General features: G+C 55.5%; 2 protein-coding genes across 2 annotated transcripts; one reads left to right on the plus strand and one right to left on the minus strand.

Moving 5' to 3' along the window:
• Nucleotides 1–60: 60 nt before the first annotated feature.
• CHTF18 (chromosome transmission fidelity factor 18) lies at nucleotides 61–12,481 on the plus strand. The gene is made up of 22 exons (XM_054843639.1): nucleotides 61–170; nucleotides 335–514; nucleotides 674–815; nucleotides 937–1,111; nucleotides 1,247–1,336; nucleotides 1,469–1,521; nucleotides 1,727–1,868; nucleotides 2,606–2,818; nucleotides 3,562–3,659; nucleotides 3,751–3,874; nucleotides 4,029–4,162; nucleotides 4,578–4,671; nucleotides 4,746–4,844; nucleotides 5,124–5,254; nucleotides 5,546–5,708; nucleotides 5,954–6,178; nucleotides 6,269–6,418; nucleotides 6,988–7,118; nucleotides 9,393–9,537; nucleotides 10,507–10,623; nucleotides 11,506–11,563; nucleotides 12,008–12,481. The coding sequence occupies exons 1-22, from the start codon at nucleotides 89–91 to the stop codon at nucleotides 12,142–12,144; spliced, it is 2,883 nt and encodes a 960-aa protein (XP_054699614.1). The 5' UTR covers nucleotides 61–88; the 3' UTR covers nucleotides 12,145–12,481.
• Nucleotides 12,482–12,599: 118 nt separating this feature from the next.
• On the minus strand, nucleotides 12,600–15,278 carry GNG13 (G protein subunit gamma 13). The gene is made up of 3 exons (XM_054843640.1): nucleotides 15,096–15,278; nucleotides 13,828–13,950; nucleotides 12,600–12,842 (listed from the first exon to the last, which is right to left on the minus strand). Exons 2-3 carry the CDS (start codon nucleotides 13,923–13,925, stop codon nucleotides 12,737–12,739), a joined length of 204 nt encoding a protein of 67 aa, XP_054699615.1. The 5' UTR covers nucleotides 13,926–13,950; nucleotides 15,096–15,278; the 3' UTR covers nucleotides 12,600–12,736.
• Between the last annotated feature and the right edge of the window lie 3,909 nt (nucleotides 15,279–19,187).

Raw genomic sequence — 19,187 nt, forward strand, 5'->3', positions numbered from 1 at the left:
CCGGAGCTCCGCGTCCAATCAGCGGTGGTTCCGCTGCAGCGCGGCGGCCGGAAGCGCGGGGCGGGCGGGAGCGGTGCCGGGGCGGCCCATGGCGGGCGCGGAGGACGACCCCGAGGAGGGCTTCTACCAGCGGTTCGCGGCCGAGCTGGAGGTGCTGGCCGAGCTGGGAGGTAGGCGTTGCTGCGGCGCCGTGTCCGGTACCGGAGGCGGTGGCGGAAGGATGGAGGGAGCGGGCAGGGACCGGGCTTTGCGCGGCCGGACGCGGAGCTGCGTGTGCCCGCTCCACCGTGAGTCCCCTCCGGTGACCGGCAGCGTCGTGTAACGCCTCTTGCAGATGACCCATCTCCACCCGCTGGCCCCAAAATCTCCCAGTTCCGGGGCAGGAGGCAGCCTCCAGAGGAGCCCGACCCCACCGGGGACCCCGTCGGGGGCAGCGGCCCGGGGGGCACCAACCCCAGGAAGAGAGACCGGGGCTGCGTCCCACCCGACTCCCCGCCACCCCCCGCAGCCCGCAGTAGGTTTGGCTCAAGCCGGGTTTGTTAGAGGTTTTTGCACCCCCAATGGTTCCCGGGTGCTGCTGACCCCTTCCCCCTGCTCCCCCAGGCAGCCGGGTACCATCCTTTGGTCAACGATGCTTCTCCTCTTCTTCCTCCCACCCCGGTGTCTCATGCAGCTCCGAAACCGAAGCGACAGCGCCTGGAAGCTGTTAAGAAGCTCAGCTTTGGCACAGATGATGAGTTGGCTCCTGATGTCCTCCAGGATGCTGGCTCGCTCATGCCTGGCCCAGAGGCACCTTTTACTCCCCAGACTGCCAGGTTGGCCACCTTGAACCCTACTTTTAGCAGGGGCGAGGGAAAGAGCCCTTGAACCCCCACCTTGGTGGGGGTTCAAGGGCTCTTTCCCTCGCCCCTGCTAAAGAAACCTGGTATTCTCCAGCTCAGACCACCCAGAGATCAGTGGCATGGCCCCACTGCAGACCACACCGCCCTCCGAGAAGAAGCGGGTCCTCAAACGGCCACCCATCCTGGAGGACTACATCAACGTGACATCTACCGAGGGCACCAGGGTCTTTATGGTCGTGAGGGATGATTCCTCCAGGACGGGAGTGGAGGTAAGGAGGGATCTGAAGGCTGGGTTTGCTTCCCTGTGTCCTCTATCCAGTTCAGGAGGGGACCTTTGATGAAGCATGAAATGTTTGTGCTGAGCCTTGAGACGAACATCAGTGTGTGTCCTCTACTCCTCGCAGCTTCCCGATTCCTTGGGCTGGAATGCACGCAGGCCACTCCACTTGCTGGGGGTGCCTTTCTCCTACCTGAAGGAACAAGTAGCTGAAGAGGTATCACATCGTGTACCCATCTTCCCCTGCCACCCCTGAATAGCCACAGCGTTGGCTCCCAAGTCCCTGCTCCTCCCGGCCATGGATTAGCAGGGTGTCTCTGACCCCCCTCTCATCCTCTTTGTGCTCAAGCATCGAAGGTGTGTTCTGGAGGCATCGCAGCAGCTGACGGAGATAATAAACAGGTGAGATGTTGGGATGACATCCCACTCCTATCCCTGCCATGTGGAGATGCACCCAAGATGCTCCAGCGGGGTCCCTAGTTTTGGGGACCTGTGAGCAGAGGAGCCTCTTCACCCTCAGCATCCCCAGCCTGGGGAGTCTGGATGTGATTCCCAGCCCTGCCCTGACTCCCTGGGTGGTTTGGGGCAAGTTAATTCTTTCTTGCAGTTGCCTTGAGAGCGAGACCAGTGCTGAGAGCCCGGAGCCCAGTGGGGAGGTGGAGCCAGCTGACGAGGAGGAGTCTGCGCTTCATTGCCTCTGGGTGGACAAGTTCACTCCCCGGCGCTACATGGAGCTGCTCAGTGATGATGTGAGTTCTAGGATAAGTGGGGGATTGGGGTTTGGGTGGGTTTACCACTTTTATAACTCTCCTTAATGCTGTGGGATCACGGTTTTACGGTGCTGCCTTTGCTCGTGGGACTTTTGGAAGCCCTGGCTGAGGGGCTCTGTCCATGCTAGCCCTGCCTGGGAGCAGGTCTGCTGCAAAGAGCTTGGGGTGGGAGTTTTTCAGCTGTAGGCTGTTGTCCTGACAAAAGAGACTATGAAAGATGACCAAAAGAAGACAAAAAAGATTGGGTGGGCTTTAGCCAGGAATTGTTGGCTGTTTTGATGATTTTTTTTTTTTTTAATATTAGAAGCTTTGTAGGGAATTGGAGATTATGGAAGAGGCTGAGAAGTGCTGGGTTGAGCTGAGACAGATGAGGGACAGCAGGGATGGGGCTGATGTGATTTGGCCTTGGTTGCCCTGTGGGATGGTGGCCAAGCCAGGAAGGGAAGCTGCGTTCCCATGCTCTTCCACAGAGATGGCAGGTGGAAACCTAGTGTCCTGGGCTAAACCACAACACCTGGGCAGCCTGTCCCGTGGCGGGGAGTGATGTGCCACACGCTTGAGGTCTGTCTGGGCAGACACACTCTGCCCTGCCTCCCTGGGCTCGGCTCCTTCCTCTGCAGGCCACACTGGTTTTTAAGCCACGAAGGATCCTCTGTCCTCAGCTGGATCCTTCTGAGGTTCAACAGGGTTTGCTTGCTTTCTTGCCTGGCATGCAGTACACGAACCGCTGCCTTCTGAAGTGGCTCAAGCTCTGGGACACAGTGGTGTTTGGGAAGGAGAAGGCTGTGAAGAAGGCCAAGCCCAGTGCTGAGGCTCAGCCTCCATTCAACCAGCCCAAGGAGCAGCAGAATAAGTGGAAAACGAAGGTTCAGCTCACAGAGGAGATTCTGGAGGCTGAGCTGGACCAGTACAAGAGACCCAAATACAAGGTGAGCAGGACAGGACGTTGCTGTGGTGGGTCTGCTCTCCTATCTCCTTCATCCCGCCACCATGGTGAGGAGCAGGGTCTTCTAGTACAGATCCAGGAGAAATTAGATTCCTTGTTTCTCCTTAGAGAATGTGGGGGTTTCTCATCTCTTTTTCTGTTTTGGCTTGGGTAATATGATAACAAGGGGAGGGGAGCAGACTTCATCCAGCCAAATTAACTGGGCCAGTTGAGGAAAGACGTACTCTTTTTAGCAGAGGTTGGCCTTTATGTTAGGGGCAGATGTGACATGCCTTAGAGCAAGAGTTTCTGCATCCAGAAAAGAGCAATTATGCTCAAATGCTAAAGGGAGCAGAGATAACATACCCAGGCCAGCTTACCAGCCTCAACCTGTCCAGTGAGAGGATATACAACAGGGGAAAGAAAACCAGATACTAACAGCATTGCTTCTCAGGAGCATAATTCTGGAAGGGGTTTTGTTCAGCCGTTTCTATCTATGCCCTGCAAACTTAAATATATGCATGGGAGATGCTGCCAGGATGACACCCACGCCTCTCAGAGTTTCTGTTGTATTTTCTTTCCTCCAGTGACTTTCCCTTTTCCCCGTGTGTGTACAGACCAGTGCTGCAGCTCCCAAGACTGGTTTGCAGGCTGCAGAGCCTTGTCCCCTCGCATGGCAGCCTTGGTCGGTGCTGGAAGAAGCCCTGCCTCGCTGTCTGCTGGGCTGACGTTACCTCTCTGCCATAGGTAGCCCTGCTCTGTGGCCCACCTGGCTTGGGAAAGACCACGCTGGCCCACGTCATCGCAAAGCACGCGGGGTACAACGCTGTGGAGATGAATGCCAGGTGAGTCTGTGCCGGTGGTGCCGTGCCGGAGATGGTGCCATGCTGGAGGTGGTGCTGTGCCACAGCAGCCTGGCACCTGCTTGTCTTGCAGTGATGACCGCAGCCCTGATGTTTTCAAAACCCGCATCGAAGCTGCCACCCAGATGAAGTCTGTGCTGGGCGCCAACGAGAAGCCTAACTGCCTGATCATCGATGAGATAGACGGTGCGCCTTCGGTAAGCCCAGCCTGGATCTGGCCACCTTTTGCATTAACCACTTAATTATTGCCCTCTTAGCAGCTCATCCTCCACTCCATTTTAGGAGCACTTTCTTGCCTCTGAACAGCAAGAATTGATCCTTTCTGTCCTTGATTATTTCCCCCCCTCCAAGGCATCTATCAACGTGCTGCTAAACATCATCCACCGGAAGGATGGGGAGGGTGAGGCAGCGGCTGGCACAGGACGGAGGAGACGGCGTGAGGGCGGGCTGCTGCTCAGGCCCATCATCTGCATCTGCAACGACCAGTTAGTATTGTCTGTGACCAGTTAGTATTGTCTGCGACCAGTTAGTATTGTCTGCGCGTGTGGGGAGGGATGGAGAGCTGAGATCCCTGCCCCAAGCGAGGAGGCGGCTGCTGTTGCCTCCAGCCAAAGCCTTCCTGTGCTGAGTTACGTGCTGTCAGACCTGCGGCTTAGAATTACCGTATGATCAGTAAATCTACAACACGCTCAGCTTTCCTGAAACCCCTCAGGTTTTGTATCTACTGGGGCGACTTGTAGCTAGATGTGAGTGTACGGTCGCGTTTGTGCACACACGCCCAAGCGTGCAGTGGTCTGCAACAGCTGCTAAATAACCCGTCTCTCTTTGAGCAGAGCATTAATAGCTGGATTTCTTCCTTTGCTAGGGTTGCTCAGAGACCCCTGTGCTTCCCTTTGCCAGGTACGTCCCTGCCCTCCGGCCGCTGCGGCAGCAATCGTTCCTGCTAAACTTCCCTCGGACGGCGCCATCCCGGCTCGCCCAGCGGCTCTGCGAGGTGCGGCGCGGCCGAGGGCTCCTCTGGCCCCCCCGGTCGGCGGGTCCTCCCTGCTGACCCCCACTCTCCCGCAGATCACCCTGCAGCAGGGCATGCGGGCGGACACGGGCGCGCTGCTGGCGCTGTGTGAGAAGACGGAGAATGACATCCGCTCCTGCATAAACACCCTGCAGGTACTGGCGTCACCGGGAGGTCTCTGGGGGACGTGGACTTGCTGTGTCTCTTCACTTGGTCTGATGTCAGATGGGGATGGAGGGGAAAAAACTGTGTCCAAGGCAGATGCCTAAAATGTCCACCCTGTCCCCTGTGTTATTTTTAACCTCGATTCCCCAACAACGTGAGGAAGAGTGAGGTGCCTCTGTCTCCAGCTTTCCCCAGCACCAGCTAGCGGCTGTGGGCATCCCCCCCTCCCCGCGGTGCCTGTCCCCCCCAGCCCCTCGCTTGTGTTGCAGTTCCTGCACGGCCGAGGCCAGAAGGAGCTGAGCGTGCAGATGGTGCAGACAATGAAGATCGGCTTGAAGGACCAAAACAAGGGGCTCTTCTCCATCTGGCAAGAGATCTTCCAGCTCCCAAGGGTCCAAAGGTAAAAGGGGGAGATTTATTAGGTCTGCTGTCTGCTTGGGGTATGCGGCTTTGTGGTATCCCAAGACCTGCAGTGGAGAAACCTGAAAGGTCCTGGAGACCTGGTCTGCCCTGCAGCAGACTGGGCTTCATCAGCAGATTTGTGTGTCCAGATGCTCTTTGGCCGCTCTCTTTAGTGCCCAATTACTGGCATCGCTATTGTCTTCAGTCCAGTTTGCAAGGGTCCAAATATTCCTTGGTGGTCTGTTCAGCTCAGGGGCACCCTGAGCTCTTCCCTTTGGGCTCCCCCCAGGCACAGGATAGGAATGGACCCCGCTTTGCCAACCCAGCTCCTGGTGGGTGATGAGGACCTGTCACACCTCGGGGGGACGGCTGGCTTCAACGCGTCCTCCCACCGCTTCCACTACATCCTGCACCTCGCCATCTCCTCGGGGGAGCAGGAGAAGCTGGCCCAGGTAGAGCAGCCGAGGCGGGGGGAAGAGCCGGGCCCCTTCCTCTGCCATGCCAGCTGGAGCAAGGGCAGCTCCTGATCTGGGGTGTCGTGGCTGGTGGGTGCCTCGGGAAATTCCTCCCTGCAGTAGGATTGTGCTAGTTTTGGATGGAGCGTTAGGATGTTGTGCTGGAGCTGAGCTCAGTGGGATGCTCTGATGGGATCGTCTGCCCAGCCTCACGCCTTCTCTAATCCTGCGTCTGCTTCCAGGGTCTGTACGACAATTTCCTGAACATGAAGCTGCGGGACTCCAGTTTCAGCTCGGTGTGCTTGGCCCTGGAGTGGCTGGGCTTCTCCGACTTGCTGAGCCGGGCTGTCCTGCACGGGCAGAGCTTCCAGCTGATGCGGTACCTGCCCTTCCTGCCCGTGGCTTTCCACCTGCTCTTTGCGGCCACCAGCATCCCCCGGCTCGCTTATCCCAGCAGCCAGCATGAGGCAAGTACCATGGTGGCAACGTGGCTCCAGCCCCGTGGGGACATCTGTGGTTGCAGCCGTGGCTGAGCCGTCCCTGCCCTCTCCACCCAGGCCCTGGCCAAGCTGAACCACATGCAGAACCTCGTCATGTCCATGGTGTCAGGGATAACGCCCAGCGCCCGCAGCCGTGCGGGGCTGCAGTCTCTTGTCTTGGAGGTGCTCTGTCTGCTGCTGGACATCATCTCCCCGAAGCTCCGACCGGTGAGTGCCCACCAGCCCCCTCTCACTGCGGAGGCCAGAGTCCTGCCCAGGTGACATGTCCCCTCTGCAACCCCCCGTGAGGGCTGGGACACGTCCCCTGCACAGCATCACCCAGGCTGAGCTATCCCAGACCTCCATCCCAAATCCAGGGTCAGTTTGACATTGCAGCTGATGCAGAGGCCGGAGGGAAGCCGGGGACGCAGCGCTGAGATCCCCGATGCTGGGCATGCAGGGTGGTGTCCTGCACCTCCAGGACCCCTGCACCGGGGGGGTGGGCTTGGCCTGAGCAGCGGTTTGGGGGGCTGTTGCAGTCTCCTTCCAGCAGCTGGTTCACCTGCACGCGCAGTTGCGTTGGGTGCATTTACCCTTCGGGCCATCAGAGGGGTATGTCCCTTCTCTGTGAAGTACGTGTGTCCCTAATCGGAAACTAAACTTGGTCTGAACCTCGCGGGTATTAACTGTCCGTTCTCATATAGAGACAAACCTCGTGCTTCAGGTTGTTTTTACGTTTAGAAGTCGTCGTGGATTAGTGATGCTCTTCCCTTGCTGGGCCCCGCTCTCCTCCCCAGGTGAACACGCAGCTCTACAGCCTGAAGGAGAAGCAGCAGCTGGCAGACCTCATCAGCACCATGCTGGCCTACAACCTCACCTACCACCAGGAGCGCCTGCCCGAGGGCCAGTACGTCTACAAGCTTGACCCGTAAGTCCTGAGGGTGGGGAGGAGGTGTAGAGATCTAAAATAACCGTAGAGAGTTCAGGAAGGAGTTTGAGCCTGAAGGCATCGTGGCGTTGAGTTGGTTTCTTGCAGCCAGAGGTTTCTCTGGTGATGGCAGCTGGGTTGGTGCGAGCTGTGTGCTGCTGGGACGGCTGCAGGGAGCCCACTTTCTCCGAGGACGGCTCTGTGGGTATTATCTGCTTATTTGCCTTCTTGGTTTTTTTTTTTAGAGGAGGAGCCTGGGAGCCTGAAGCAGGGCTGGTTTTGTTTTAATGGGATTAATGGAAGGAAGCAGCTGGCTTTTCCCCGTTAGCAGAGACAGCGAAGGAGGGACTGAAGCTGCTGGGGGCTGGTGGCAGCAGCAGGGGCAGCAGGTCCGCCCGGGTGTGTTGCACGCAGGAGGTGACCGCAGGAGTGTTTGTAGCTACGACTGGAGCAAGTTGTCTGAGGCAGATTTGTGTCTCATCAGGAGAAAGCAGGAAGGAGAGGAAGGGAGAAGCCGGGCAGTGTTAACCCTCTTTGCAAAGCGAGAAGCTCTCCAAGGACTTCTGCTGTCAGCTTTCTGTGGCGCATTAGATGCCGAGGATCTGTCCAACCTTAGGGCTGGTTTCAGTTAGTGACAGGGCAGTCAGGACTGCAGGCACAAGGGGTTTTTGCGGGCTCACATGTTAACAATGAGCGATGCAGCATCTCCCCTGCGCGCACTGCTGCTTGCCTGGCCAGGGCAGAGCGGGGTGGTCACAGCGCAGCATGGCCGGCACGTGCCAAGGCTGGAGCTATGGCCGGTGCCTCGTGCTGCGGTGAAGCAGAGCGACGCGTGGAGACGTTCTCGTTGTTGAAAAGCTCGTGGAGGGGCTGCTGGTGTGTTGTGAGCAATGTCCTCGTTCCCGTACGCTTGCCCGGTGTACCCGAGCACCCATGCTGGATGAGAGCTGCATCAGGATGAGATAATGAGTGATCTCTCTTGGTTTTAATTGCTGAATTTGTGTATTAATAGCCGGCATTGCTGGACTTGAATCTCACTGTGCTTTAAGGATATACAGAGCCCTAAATGCTCTTGAGGCTTTGGTGAGGTAATACAGACCCGACCACAGCTAAGAGCAATGCTAATGTCTTCCTGGTGCAAAGTTAATTACAAAAATTAGCCTCTGTTAAATCAAGCAGCTGTATCTAATTACAGTGAAGTGTTTTATATATTTATTTTTTTTTCCTGAGGAAAGGCCTGCGGGAGCTGCAGCGGCTGTAGGGAGCCGTCCTCCCCTGCCTTCCCCACACCGGGCTGTGCCACCTAAACGTGGCCGTGGGGAAACCGTGGGATGTTGGGAGCCATGTGGTGCAAACAGGCATGTTGTTGTGTTGCTTTGCTTTGCTTTTTTTTGTGAATTCTGAGCCTATTTCTGGGCCATGTGCAGTGACGATGGGGACTGTGGGGGTGTCACGTCCCAGTGGCACCTGTGAGTCACGTCCCAGCATCTCTCTGGCAAACAGAGTCAACAGTTGAAACCTGTGTTTTTTCTTTAAAACTTTTTAAATCACAGATTTGACAGCTAATTTCTAAATGACTGCAAAGCTATTGGACAGATTACTTTGTTCCCTTTATTTTAAGGGGAATAATATTGAATGTGAATTATGAGTGGAAATACTTACAGTTGGCAGGGGAACCAGCCCAGCTGGCTTCTCGGTGCTGGGACTGCACCTGGGCTTTTGCTGTACTGAAACAGGCCTAACTCCAGATCTGGTGCACCATCTCTGTTAAGAATAAAACTGCTCTGATTAGCCAAAATTACTGTTCATGGCCATATCTTAATTAAACGACTCCCTGCAGGCACATCAAGGTTCATGCAAAGGGTCGTGGTGCTGCTTGTGCCCAGGCTGTGATGTGACTGTGTTTCTTTCAGGGCAATCTGTTCAGCACAGACCCACCTGCAATTTCTTCTTCTTGCATTAAAACCGAGATTAAAAAGCACATTATCTCTCCTGAGTTCCCATTCAGCTGACACGTCCTGCAGCAACCTGGCTCTGCACGGCCAGTGCTGCTCGCTGGGCATCTCCTGGCGCTGCCGTCGCACACGCAGACTCGGAGAGGGCAGCGATGGGGAAACTGAGGCACCGTGGCCAGGATCATACTGAGAGGCTGGGGGGGACGGGGCTGGGAGTCTGCTGGGTCTCCCTGTGCCCGTGTCAGGCTGCAGTTTGCATAATGCTTTTTTATTTTCGGTATGGATTTATTCTCTCTGCTTCCCCCCCTCTGTGATGCAGGAATGTGGAGGATGTCTGCCGGTTCCCAGACCTGCCGGCTCGCAGGCAGCTGACCTACCAGGCCAAGCAGCTCATCGCCAGGGAGATCGAGCTGGAGAAGATGAGGAGGACAGAGGCTTTGCTGCAGGCACGAAACCTGGGCAAGGTAGGAAGGGCTCACGGTGTCCTGTGGTTTCGGGGGGTGGTGGGTCTGTCAACAGGGATAAAGTCCTTAGGGCTGGTGTGGGGACGTGCTCTTTCCAAAGCAGCCAGTGGCTTTCGCTCTGCAAATGGAAATCCAGGATTAAACTCCCCCAGTCACAGCCGTCTGCCTGCACATCTGCCTTTGGGATAGCACATCTGTACTGGGCTGACGTGCTTGAAGGGCTCATCTTTTTGCAGGAATTCTGGAAAGAAACGCTCACTGTGATTTAAAACTTTAAACCTTTCAGCTGTCTAATGAAGGTTGCGGCAAGATGGGAATTTTAGTTCATCTGGCTGTGATTTGTACGTGTCCATGGGGGAGCTGACCTGCTCTCTCCTGCCTGCACATTCCCTTGCTGCTTCGCTTTGATCCTGCCAAAGGTCCCAGAGCCCCTGGGAGGAGCAGAGTTACTCTGCCCACCACCGATACCCTCGGTGGAGCAGCGGGCAGGAGGCAGGAGAAGGTGGAAATGGGCAAATGCGGAGACTGAGAAACGGCTTGGGTGTAGTTGGTGCCTGCTCTGCCCTGATGCCACAGGGATAATTAATCCCTGAGAGCCCCTTCTTGCAGCAGAAGGGCTTTGTCGGCAGATGTGTGAGGCAAAGAGAATCTGCAAAAACATCTCTGAAGGCTCCTTGTTTACATGGTGCTGACCGTGAAGCCCTAGGGAAAGGGGCCGCAAACACCCACGTGCCCGAAGCGCTGCTGGGGCTGATCCCGCCTGCTGCTGCGAGGCAGAAAAGGATGAAAACGTACTTGTCAGGTCGTCTGGATATTGTAACCAAACCCAGGAGCAAGTAGAGGGGGTGTGTGGGACAGGTGACCTGGTGCTGTCCTGCCCTCAGGCTGTGCATCACATGGGGGTGCTGCCCAAACCTTGAGCTCCGCCAGCTCCGAGGGGACCCTCGCTCAGAGCTCTCTTCCCCACAGGAGCCCAGGAACGGCCTTGGCGAGGCAGAGGAGCGAGAGGACGCGGGGCCGGCAGTGCCCCCCAACCACCAGCAGCGCCTGGAGCACATCATCCGGATGGCGGCGGTGGAGGACAAGGTGAGGGGGCTGCCATTTCTACCTCATTTTCTATCTGTGTGTACCTTAGCTGCTAGAGACTGGCTGTCTCCATTGGTATTTATTTATTTTTAGTACAGTTTCTTTTAATAGAATACTTCGACACCACGTGTCCCGTAAATGCATCGCTGGGTTTATAGCGTGGGGATGAATTAGATCTGGGTGACAATTATGGACGTGCCCCGCAAAGCTTTCAGGGGTGGGGAAGGAAAGAGATGTGGGTGTTTGAGCTCAAATAGCTGAATTTTGGCTTAGTGGAAGCCGAGGGGTCTGCGGGAGAGCTGCTCGCAGGGTGGGGAGGTACGCACACAGCTCAGGGGGCTTTGGGGATGTCAGCAGGTGAGCTGGGCTGGGCTGACCCCAGGCATCCCGATAGCAACCAAGAGGAGCAGGAGGTGGTCCCCTGCCACCGCCCCTCTCCATGGGCTCAGCTTTGAGACCCTGGCTGTCCGTAAACCCCTGCTTTAGCATGATGAGCCTTAAAGTTTGTCTTCCCCACCCGATTTTGAATGCTGTTTGCATTTTACTGAGGCTGCTGGCCCTTTTTGCAGAATTTGCATCTGGCTCTTGCTCAGGGGCTTCCTCCTGTGCTGGGTGCTTGAAGGGGGAAGGGGCTGGCGCAGCTCTGAGCGTGGGGTGACGGCCCCGTGCAAGACCCCCAGCGAGGGGCTCCTCTGAACTGCCTTAGAAGCTATCTAGGCCTGACTTAGCTTAAAACTGAGTAGAGCTGAGTGGTGTCACGGGGCTCCAGCCTTGCACCGAGCCGCTGGAGAGAAACCCGGTTTGCTTTTGGCTGTGTCCAGATGTGAGCAGTAAATGCAGGTGCTGATAGAGCCAAACTCACCTGCTTTTTGCTTTTCACAGCCTGAGACTGACTTCTTCGGGCGACCGCTCCGTCGGCGGCAAGTGACTACGGCCCCAGGTGGGTGGCACAGGGACGGGGTGGCTGCAGTGGCCCCAGCGCTGGGTGGGTGGCCCAGGGACAGGGTGGCTGCGGGTGCTGCCGGGGGCTCCCTGCGTTTGCAATGCCTGGACCCCAACCAAGGGCTCTGTCCCTAAGCCCTGCTCTGTGCCCTGGGTGACATCAGTGGGGTGGCGAGGGGGTATGGAGAGAACTGCCCCCGACGCAGCAGGCAGGGTTGCCTGCGGGCAGGTGGATGGATTCTGGCAGCGTCCAAAGGGCCAGCAAATACACTGAGCCGGGGGGCAGGGTTGTGGGTGATGTAAGGGTTTGCTGGATCCGGGACACGGGAGCATCAGCTCTGCCCTTGCAAACCCCCCACCCCGTGCAGCCTGGGCGCAGGCTCTGCCTTCACAGCTTAAGAGTTTCTGTGAGTTCTTGACATCAGTCTTCCCCCCCCTGCAGCCCCTCAGGCCTCCGAGGAAGAGTCGATCGAGAGCCAGATGGGAAAGGCCGTGGGGAAGAGTGACGTCTGGTTCCGGTTTAACGAAGGGGTTTCCAACGCCGTCAGGAGGAATATCTACATCAAGGACCTGCTCTAGCAGGGCAGAGGTGAAACCCAGGAAATTATATGGATGGAACTGAAGGGAAAAGCTGGCTTTTGACTTTCTAACCCATGGATGGGGCGTGTGTAGATGATCCTGATTTGGTTTTTTTAGTACTTACTTGTTTTGTTTAAAAAAAAAATAAAAATAAAAATTAATCATGAAGTATTGTTCTGTTTATTTCATTTATAAACCCTTAGTTGTCATATTTTGCCTGTTTTGCTCTGCAAAATTATATCCTACAATATACACAAGAATATTTAAAATCACTGAAAATGTTTTTAAAAAATTTTGTTCCTTCATAAGTTGAAAAAATCTGCCAGCTTGATGTCAATGTGACTGGAAACTGCAGCCTAAACCCAGAGAAACCTTTGCTGCTCCTTCCCCCCACGCTGCCCACCCCCCCGTGCTTTCCCCATCTCCCCTGTTTAAAAAAAAAAAACCCGCTTACTACTAAAAATAACAAGACACAATGAGGGTAGGGTTTTTGTTCAGGCAGTCATATTAGGACGCTAGCTAATAAAAAAGTGTACATTCAGTGGGGGGAGCGAGGGGTGGCGGGAGCCCCCGTGGGCAGGGGGCTGCCCCCTCAGAGGACGGTGCATTTGCCTTTCTCCACCCAGGGGTTGTTTTTCATCAGCTCCGGGTTGAGGAAGGGATCTTCTGGAATGCCGTCCTCGATCCACTTCACAAACCTGCGGAGAGGGGAGCGGAGGGGTGGGCACAGACCCTGCCCGGAGCGGGTTTGCGTTGCGCCGAAGCATTTTGCGAACATGTCACCCTCTGCGGGGGATGCTGGAATCGGGGCAGGGGCTGTGCGGCGGTGTCTGTGCAGCAGCAAAATGGGGGGAGCTGGGAGAGGGAGCTGCAGTGCCCGGGGTAAATCCTGCTCTGGTGGGGAGTGATGCTGGGGTGCACCCTGCTCTGGTGACAGCACGCAGTGCACGAGCCCCTGTGCACATGGCTGTTTCTAGAATGGGGAAACTAAGTGCAAGACAAGTTTAATAAAAAGCATTTTGTCCCCAGCATCTTTGCATTATGTTTTAAAACTTACTTGCTAAAGTTGCTCTTTTTCTGTCCCCTCCTTCTAAGAGGACAGCGAGTGAGGGGGCTGCGGGCTGGGTTAACTGGTGGGACTCACTGTGGAGTGAGGTACAAACCAGGGAGGGGAAATACCTTTCCATGCCTTTGTTTTACAGGTTTAAAAGTCTTTTGAGCTCTGCAGGAGGGGATCTGCATGCTCACCTGGCTAAGCCCAGAGCATTGAGGGATCACAGGGGGCACCTGGATGGTCAGGGGGTCCCAAGGCTGCTGCCACATCCCGGCCACCACCAGAGCCTGGGCAGCTGGAAAGGAGCTGGCACAGGGGGGATTTGCAGAAAGGGGCGCAGGGGGGCGGGGGGTGGACGGGTTGCAGGAGCTGGTGCTGGGGCTGGCGTGGTTGCTGCCACTGGGGCTTGGAGGGCTTGAAGGGGGGGCTAAAAGTCTCTTTGAAGAGGGACTAAAAATCTGGTTTGGGAGCCCCCAGTGATTGGGGGGGGGGGGGGGTGTGGGGGGTGTTGGTGCTGGCCATGCAGGTGGAAAAGAGCTGGACTCTGCTCCTGGCTGTGCAAAGCCATGTCCTGCTGCTGGGCTGGGGGCGTGGGGAGGGATGGGAGGGGAGGGTGTGCACCCACTCACTCAGGTATTGTCTTGGAGGACATCTCCCGCTTGTAGGCCAGCTGGTACTTCAGGCTTTCCACCTCCTTCTTCCACTGCGGGAGGTCCCACTCGTCCATGGTGGCAGCCGGGGGCTCTGTGGGGCTGCAAACTACAACGTTGGTGCCATTTCCCACCGCTGCAGCCTGTCCCAGCCTCCCACAGCTCTGCACCCCCAAAAAGGCAGCCCCCCCCGGATGGGGACAGCGTACTGCCATGCTCCGGGGGAGGTTTCCAACCCCATGGCGGAGCAGCCTGTGGGTCTGGGAGCTTTCAGGGTTGTTCTCAAAAGGCAGAGGCTGCACTTACCCACCGGGGCATGAGGCCAGCACAGCATGGGGTGGGTGCCTGGCACTGCCCCCTTGTAGCTGCACCGTGCCCACGGGCACATGCAAAACCCAAGGACCTGGCCAGATTTGACTGCAATTTGGATGGTAGCATTATGTGGGGTGGAGAGCAGCAAACGGCAAAGAGTGGCTATTTGGGGAGGTGGGGGTGGTCTGCCCCTTCTCCTGCCCAGCCACAGCCCCAAGCAGGGCCTGGAGGGATTTTTGGGTATCTGCATGGTTGTGTACACAAGCCCAGGAAACAGCTCACATGGACAGTCACTGCTGATTTGGGGAGCAAGTCCACCCCCCAGCCCCCTTCCACCCCCACCGTGCATGATGGGGAAACTGAGGCATGACAGCTGATGGGGCACAAGTTGTGCCCATAGTTGCATGAGACCTTCTGCAAGCACCTGGCTCCCCATGCCACCCCAAGAATGGGTGGCACAAGGGGATCTTTCCCCCTGCCCGTGGCCTGCCGTGACCCCAGACCCTCCAGCATGCAGAGGCACAGGGCAGCACCCAGTAGTGCAGAACCTGAACCCCAGGGCTGCCCACGCACCCCAGCCCAGGCTGCAGCCCCCAGTGCAAGGGCAGGCAAGGGCTGGGGGGGGGGGATGGGGGGGGGGGTGGGGGGGGGTGGTGTGCTGCACGCTGGGGCACGAAATCCAGCCACGCAGCGGCACAGCCCAGCAGCTGCACAGGCTGCCCCAGCCCGGCTCCTCCGCAGAGCATCCCCCGGAAAATCCAGCCAGGCACGGGAGGACGGCGAGCGCCCGGAGCCCAGCATCCCCCCCCGCCCCGCACCCGCGGTCCGGCCTCCCCGGGGCTCCCGGTCCCCGCCGGCGGCTCTCCCGGAGGCAGCCGGGGACCAGCATCCCCGTCCCCGTTCCAGCAGCATCCGCGGCCGATCCCTCCACCTACCTCGGCTGGAAAAGGTGTTAGTGGGGAGCGGGGGCTGCGTCCGTCCCCGCCGGCTCGCCGAGCCGCCCTGGCCTTGCCGCGCTGCCTCCCGTGAGCGCTCCCCTCGCTGCCGGCGAGCCCAAATCCTCTGTGTAATCTATTAATGCACGGCCGGCACGGCGGGAGCCGGATAATGGGAGCGTGTGTCGTGTCCGTCCGTCCCCCCCCCCCCCCCCCCCCCCGCTGCTCCCGGGGGATTTGGCTCCGCCAAACGTGAAGCGCCGGGATGGAGGCACCGTCCTGGTACCCGAAACGGGGTTACCCTGGCCTCCCCCGCAGCACTGAGGGACAGAAAGGCCCCAAGGAGGGGGGGGTTAACGTGTGGTGGGACACAGCGGCACCCCAGGGAGGGCCTGCTCCTGCCTGCATCCCTGCCTGCATCCCTGAGAAAGCCAGCCCTTCCCCCCCCCCCCCCGGCTTCCCCGGCTTCCTTGTTTCCTCCCGCTTCCCTGGTGCTGGCAGAGCTGGGGGGGGGGGGGGGCAGGAAGCACTAGGAAAGAGTTATTTTAAAAAAAGGAAAAAAAAAAAAAGAAAATGCAAAAAAAAAGTGAGCAATTGGAGACTAAACATAAGGCGGGTGAAGGGGCAGGCTCAGCACAAGCAGAAAAGTACAACAGTTATTAAAAAAAAAAAAAAAAAGTGTGACTTACAGGGAGGGGAAAAAGCCCACTAAGAGTTGTTAGCTGATTAAAGGCAATGTAACTGATGCAAAAGCAAAAACATAAAGTGAAGGACAAAATAAAAATCCCACCCTTATCCTTCATTAAAGAACTAATTAAAAACCTTCAGGTAATTATGATGACAGCAGCTTTACACTTATTAAAAAAACAAACAAACAAACAAACAGACTTTTCTACAAAGGAAAAAACCTGCCCAAATCCTGCCCCACAAACCGCTCCTTCACACCCATCTGTAGCGATGCAGGGCCCATGTCCATGCGAGTGATTGTTTGTCCTCTCTATAACACACCTGGGCCAGATATGTCCAATTATAGCAACAAATACAAATGTCTAATATACACATACTTTAAAAAAAAAAAAAGTGTATATACACACATATATGTTTACACACACACACACACACACATATGCATATATATCTCATATATGGAAGTTGACTAGATATATTCATAGTATATGTATGTGTGTTTATATTATATTATATTATATTATATTATATTATATTATATTATATCTAACATGCATAAATATAATACATATATACACATATAATATATAAATACATATAGATGTGTGTGTGTGTGTATATATATCTATACATAGGCTGCCGCTTCCAGTAGGCAGAAGCCTTTTTAGCATTAAACCACCAGAGCAATTTCTACCTAGCAGGAGGCCGATGCCCTGCAACCCCGACTTGGGCGAAGCAGCCACACCAGCCTCTGCAAGGCGAACGTGGCACGAACAGGACAGCGATGAGGACGCAGGGCCAGGGCTGAGCCAGGCTCCCCTCCCAGCCCTCCGCCTCCATGGGTGATCAATAGTGGTAAGAAAGAGCCTCCCCGGTAGCCTTATGGAGCCGCCGGCCCTCCACCCTTCTCTGAGAGGATGCTGGAGTCTGGGGCTTGGCCAGGGATCGATGGAGCTGTTTGGGGCCAAACCCTGAGCCTGCTGCAGCCGCAGCATGAGGTTTTTCACCCAAAGGAAATAATAAATATGTATTTTTATTGCAACACCAATGCTGGGCTTTTCTTCGTTGCAAACAGCCACGTGGAGCGGGGCTCCTTTGGGGCGGCTGCTGCTCAGGGCACGCTCCCCATGCTCCAAACGCCACCAGCGCCTATTAACGAGGTCAGCGATACCAAATGCTGAACTGCGGATTATCTGGCTGTTGACATCAATCGTAATCTCCCTGTGCTGCCTCCAAACAATTATGGGAAAGGCTTGGGTTTAACGATAAAATGACACTGGAGATGGGTTATTGGATTTCTGTGGATTTTTCTGCAATCTGACAGTAGTGAAGGCTGAGCAGGGCCAGCAGAGCTGCGCCGGTGCAGGGCAGCATCCAGCGAATTTGGGAGCCACCATCGACACCAGCCCTGAGTCCACGGGGTTCATCAAATTCATCCCTCCTGCAGGCAGCAGCTGCCCAGCGGCAGGCTCCCCCGATGCAGGCAGGGAGCCTTTTCTTGGCCAGGCAGGCAGGACCAAGGCAATGTCTGCCCAGCCCTCGGGGGTCTGGGAGGGACCCAGCCGCGGTGGGTGGGCAGATGGCAGCCCCCAGCACGGCAGATTGCAGGGCTCGTATTAGCTACCCCCACCAGCTTTGTAGATTAAAGAATTATGAACTCCTGAAGTTTTGCAATATTAATGATTGTAGCCATCTGTTAATCTGGCAGCCAGCAATGAGCTGGTTTTTACTTTGCTCAATCCAGTTATTAAAACTGAGTATTTTTGTTTGGCAGCAGCTGGAGGAGCACGACTCCTTTATGTCCCAGGGTGGCTGTGCGATGACTTGCATCCCGTTCCTTATTGCTGTCCCCGTGGTATTTAGGTGCAGCATGGGAGCAGGTCCATGAGCAGGGGGACAGGAGCTCCCCAGGCAAGAGCTGGCCCACGGGCAGGGAAACGGATGCTGTGTATGACAAACACAGCCTGGTGCTACACTGTGCACGACCCAGGGATGGTGTCTAGGGGTGAGGGACTGCACCAACAACCAGCCAACAGCCCCCACCACCTTGCAAAGCCATCCCTAGGAAGTATGGGGTCTGCCCTCAGTGCCAGCTGCTAATTATGGCTCTCTTTGGGATGGTATTTTAGATAACTCAGTTCTCTGGTGCACACTCCAAAGGGATAAACTCATTTAGCAGGTTAATTAGTGTCCTTGGTAGGAACAGTATCAGCACTCTCCCGCCCACTTGGCAGACGAGGGTGGGAAGCGTAACGCAGGCAGAGGCAGTGTATTCGGGGATGGCCCTCTGCATTGCCCCCAGCTCCACTGGCGCTGTGGCTACAAGCTCAGCCCCTGACAATTTTATTGCACAAATCCACCCAAGATGCCCCCCTTCACAGTCTCTGTTTGGATCTGGGAAGACCTCAGGCTCATGGTCCAAGCTTACCCTGTTGGGGTGTGCATCACCATTCACCCTTGAGCAGAGCTGGAAGAGCCATGCAGGTTTACTGGCAGCAGTAGAGCGTGGGGGGGGGGATTTATTTGTTCTTAAATATTATACTGCGAAGTCCCAGCTCTGGCCTGTAAACAATTGCTAATAAACAAATGTATTTCAGAAACCTTATCCATAATCAATGGCACTGCACACACTCAGAACGGGTCTGCTAACTGCTGACCACAACCACACAGCTCCTGGGCCCCCAGGTACATTACGCTCCTGGGTTAGATGATGGCATTCCCATCCCACAGTTTAAGAACAGAGGACAATTTCACTCTTCTCAGATAAAAATTTTATTTTCAATACAGACACTTATTTGCAAATGTTCTATTTATTGTTTGGCAATATCAGCTGTACACACACTTGCTAAAACAGCAGAGTGCAGTTTGCTAAAATAGAGTGTATTTGGATGAGACAGCTCTAGGTGCCCATTTTCCTCTCCAAACTATGCATTTCAATTTTTAATGAGGTCTGTTCCTCTCAATTATACCTGGAGCAAAGCAGATGACATCAGCCTTCAATTTACCATTGGGGTTATACTAGTCATAGTCTCAGGGTAGGGGGAAGATGTTTTCCACTGTGGTTGATTGCAATGACTATATCTGCTATCCAAACCCTGCCCCAAGTCAAGTGCAGATCTTCAGAGAAAATCTTTTATATATGAGAAAAAGATTATATCATTACCTATAGTATAATCCTCACTATAAGGGCTGATATAATTTATTATTTTAGCCTTTCCTTGTGATGCTAAATCCAGGCTGAAACAAAACACCTGCCCTCACCTGCTCCCTCTCACAGCACCAAACAGGGCAACACTGAAGTCTATGCCCAGCTCAAGTTCAGACTGATATTAGGGCTTGCTGAGTTCTGCTGTTGTCTTTTTACACCCCCAGGGAAGTGACAAAGCACAGAGAACACAGATCCAG

The sequence above is a fragment of the Grus americana genome, chromosome 15 (genome assembly GCF_028858705.1).
Source record: "Grus americana isolate bGruAme1 chromosome 15, bGruAme1.mat, whole genome shotgun sequence".
Taxonomy (NCBI): Eukaryota; Metazoa; Chordata; class Aves; order Gruiformes; family Gruidae; genus Grus; species Grus americana.

What these genes read in the sequence shown, in the direction of transcription:
- GNG13 (XM_054843640.1), bottom strand. Translation starts at nt 13,925, where the DNA reads ATGGACGAGTGGGACCTCCCGCAGTGGAAGAAGGAGGTGGAAAGCCTG. An exon ending in TCCTCCAAGACAATACCTGA is followed by an intron (nt 12,843 to 13,827) that starts GTGAGTGGGTGC and finishes CCCTCTCCGCAG; the next exon opens with GTTTGTGAAGTGGATCGAGG.
- CHTF18 (XM_054843639.1), top strand. Translation starts at nt 89, where the DNA reads ATGGCGGGCGCGGAGGACGACCCCGAGGAGGGCTTCTACCAGCGGTTC. An exon ending in TGGAGCTGCTCAGTGATGAT is followed by an intron (nt 1,869 to 2,605) that starts GTGAGTTCTAGG and finishes CCTGGCATGCAG; the next exon opens with TACACGAACCGCTGCCTTCT. An exon ending in TCGCCCAGCGGCTCTGCGAG is followed by an intron (nt 4,672 to 4,745) that starts GTGCGGCGCGGC and finishes ACTCTCCCGCAG; the next exon opens with ATCACCCTGCAGCAGGGCAT.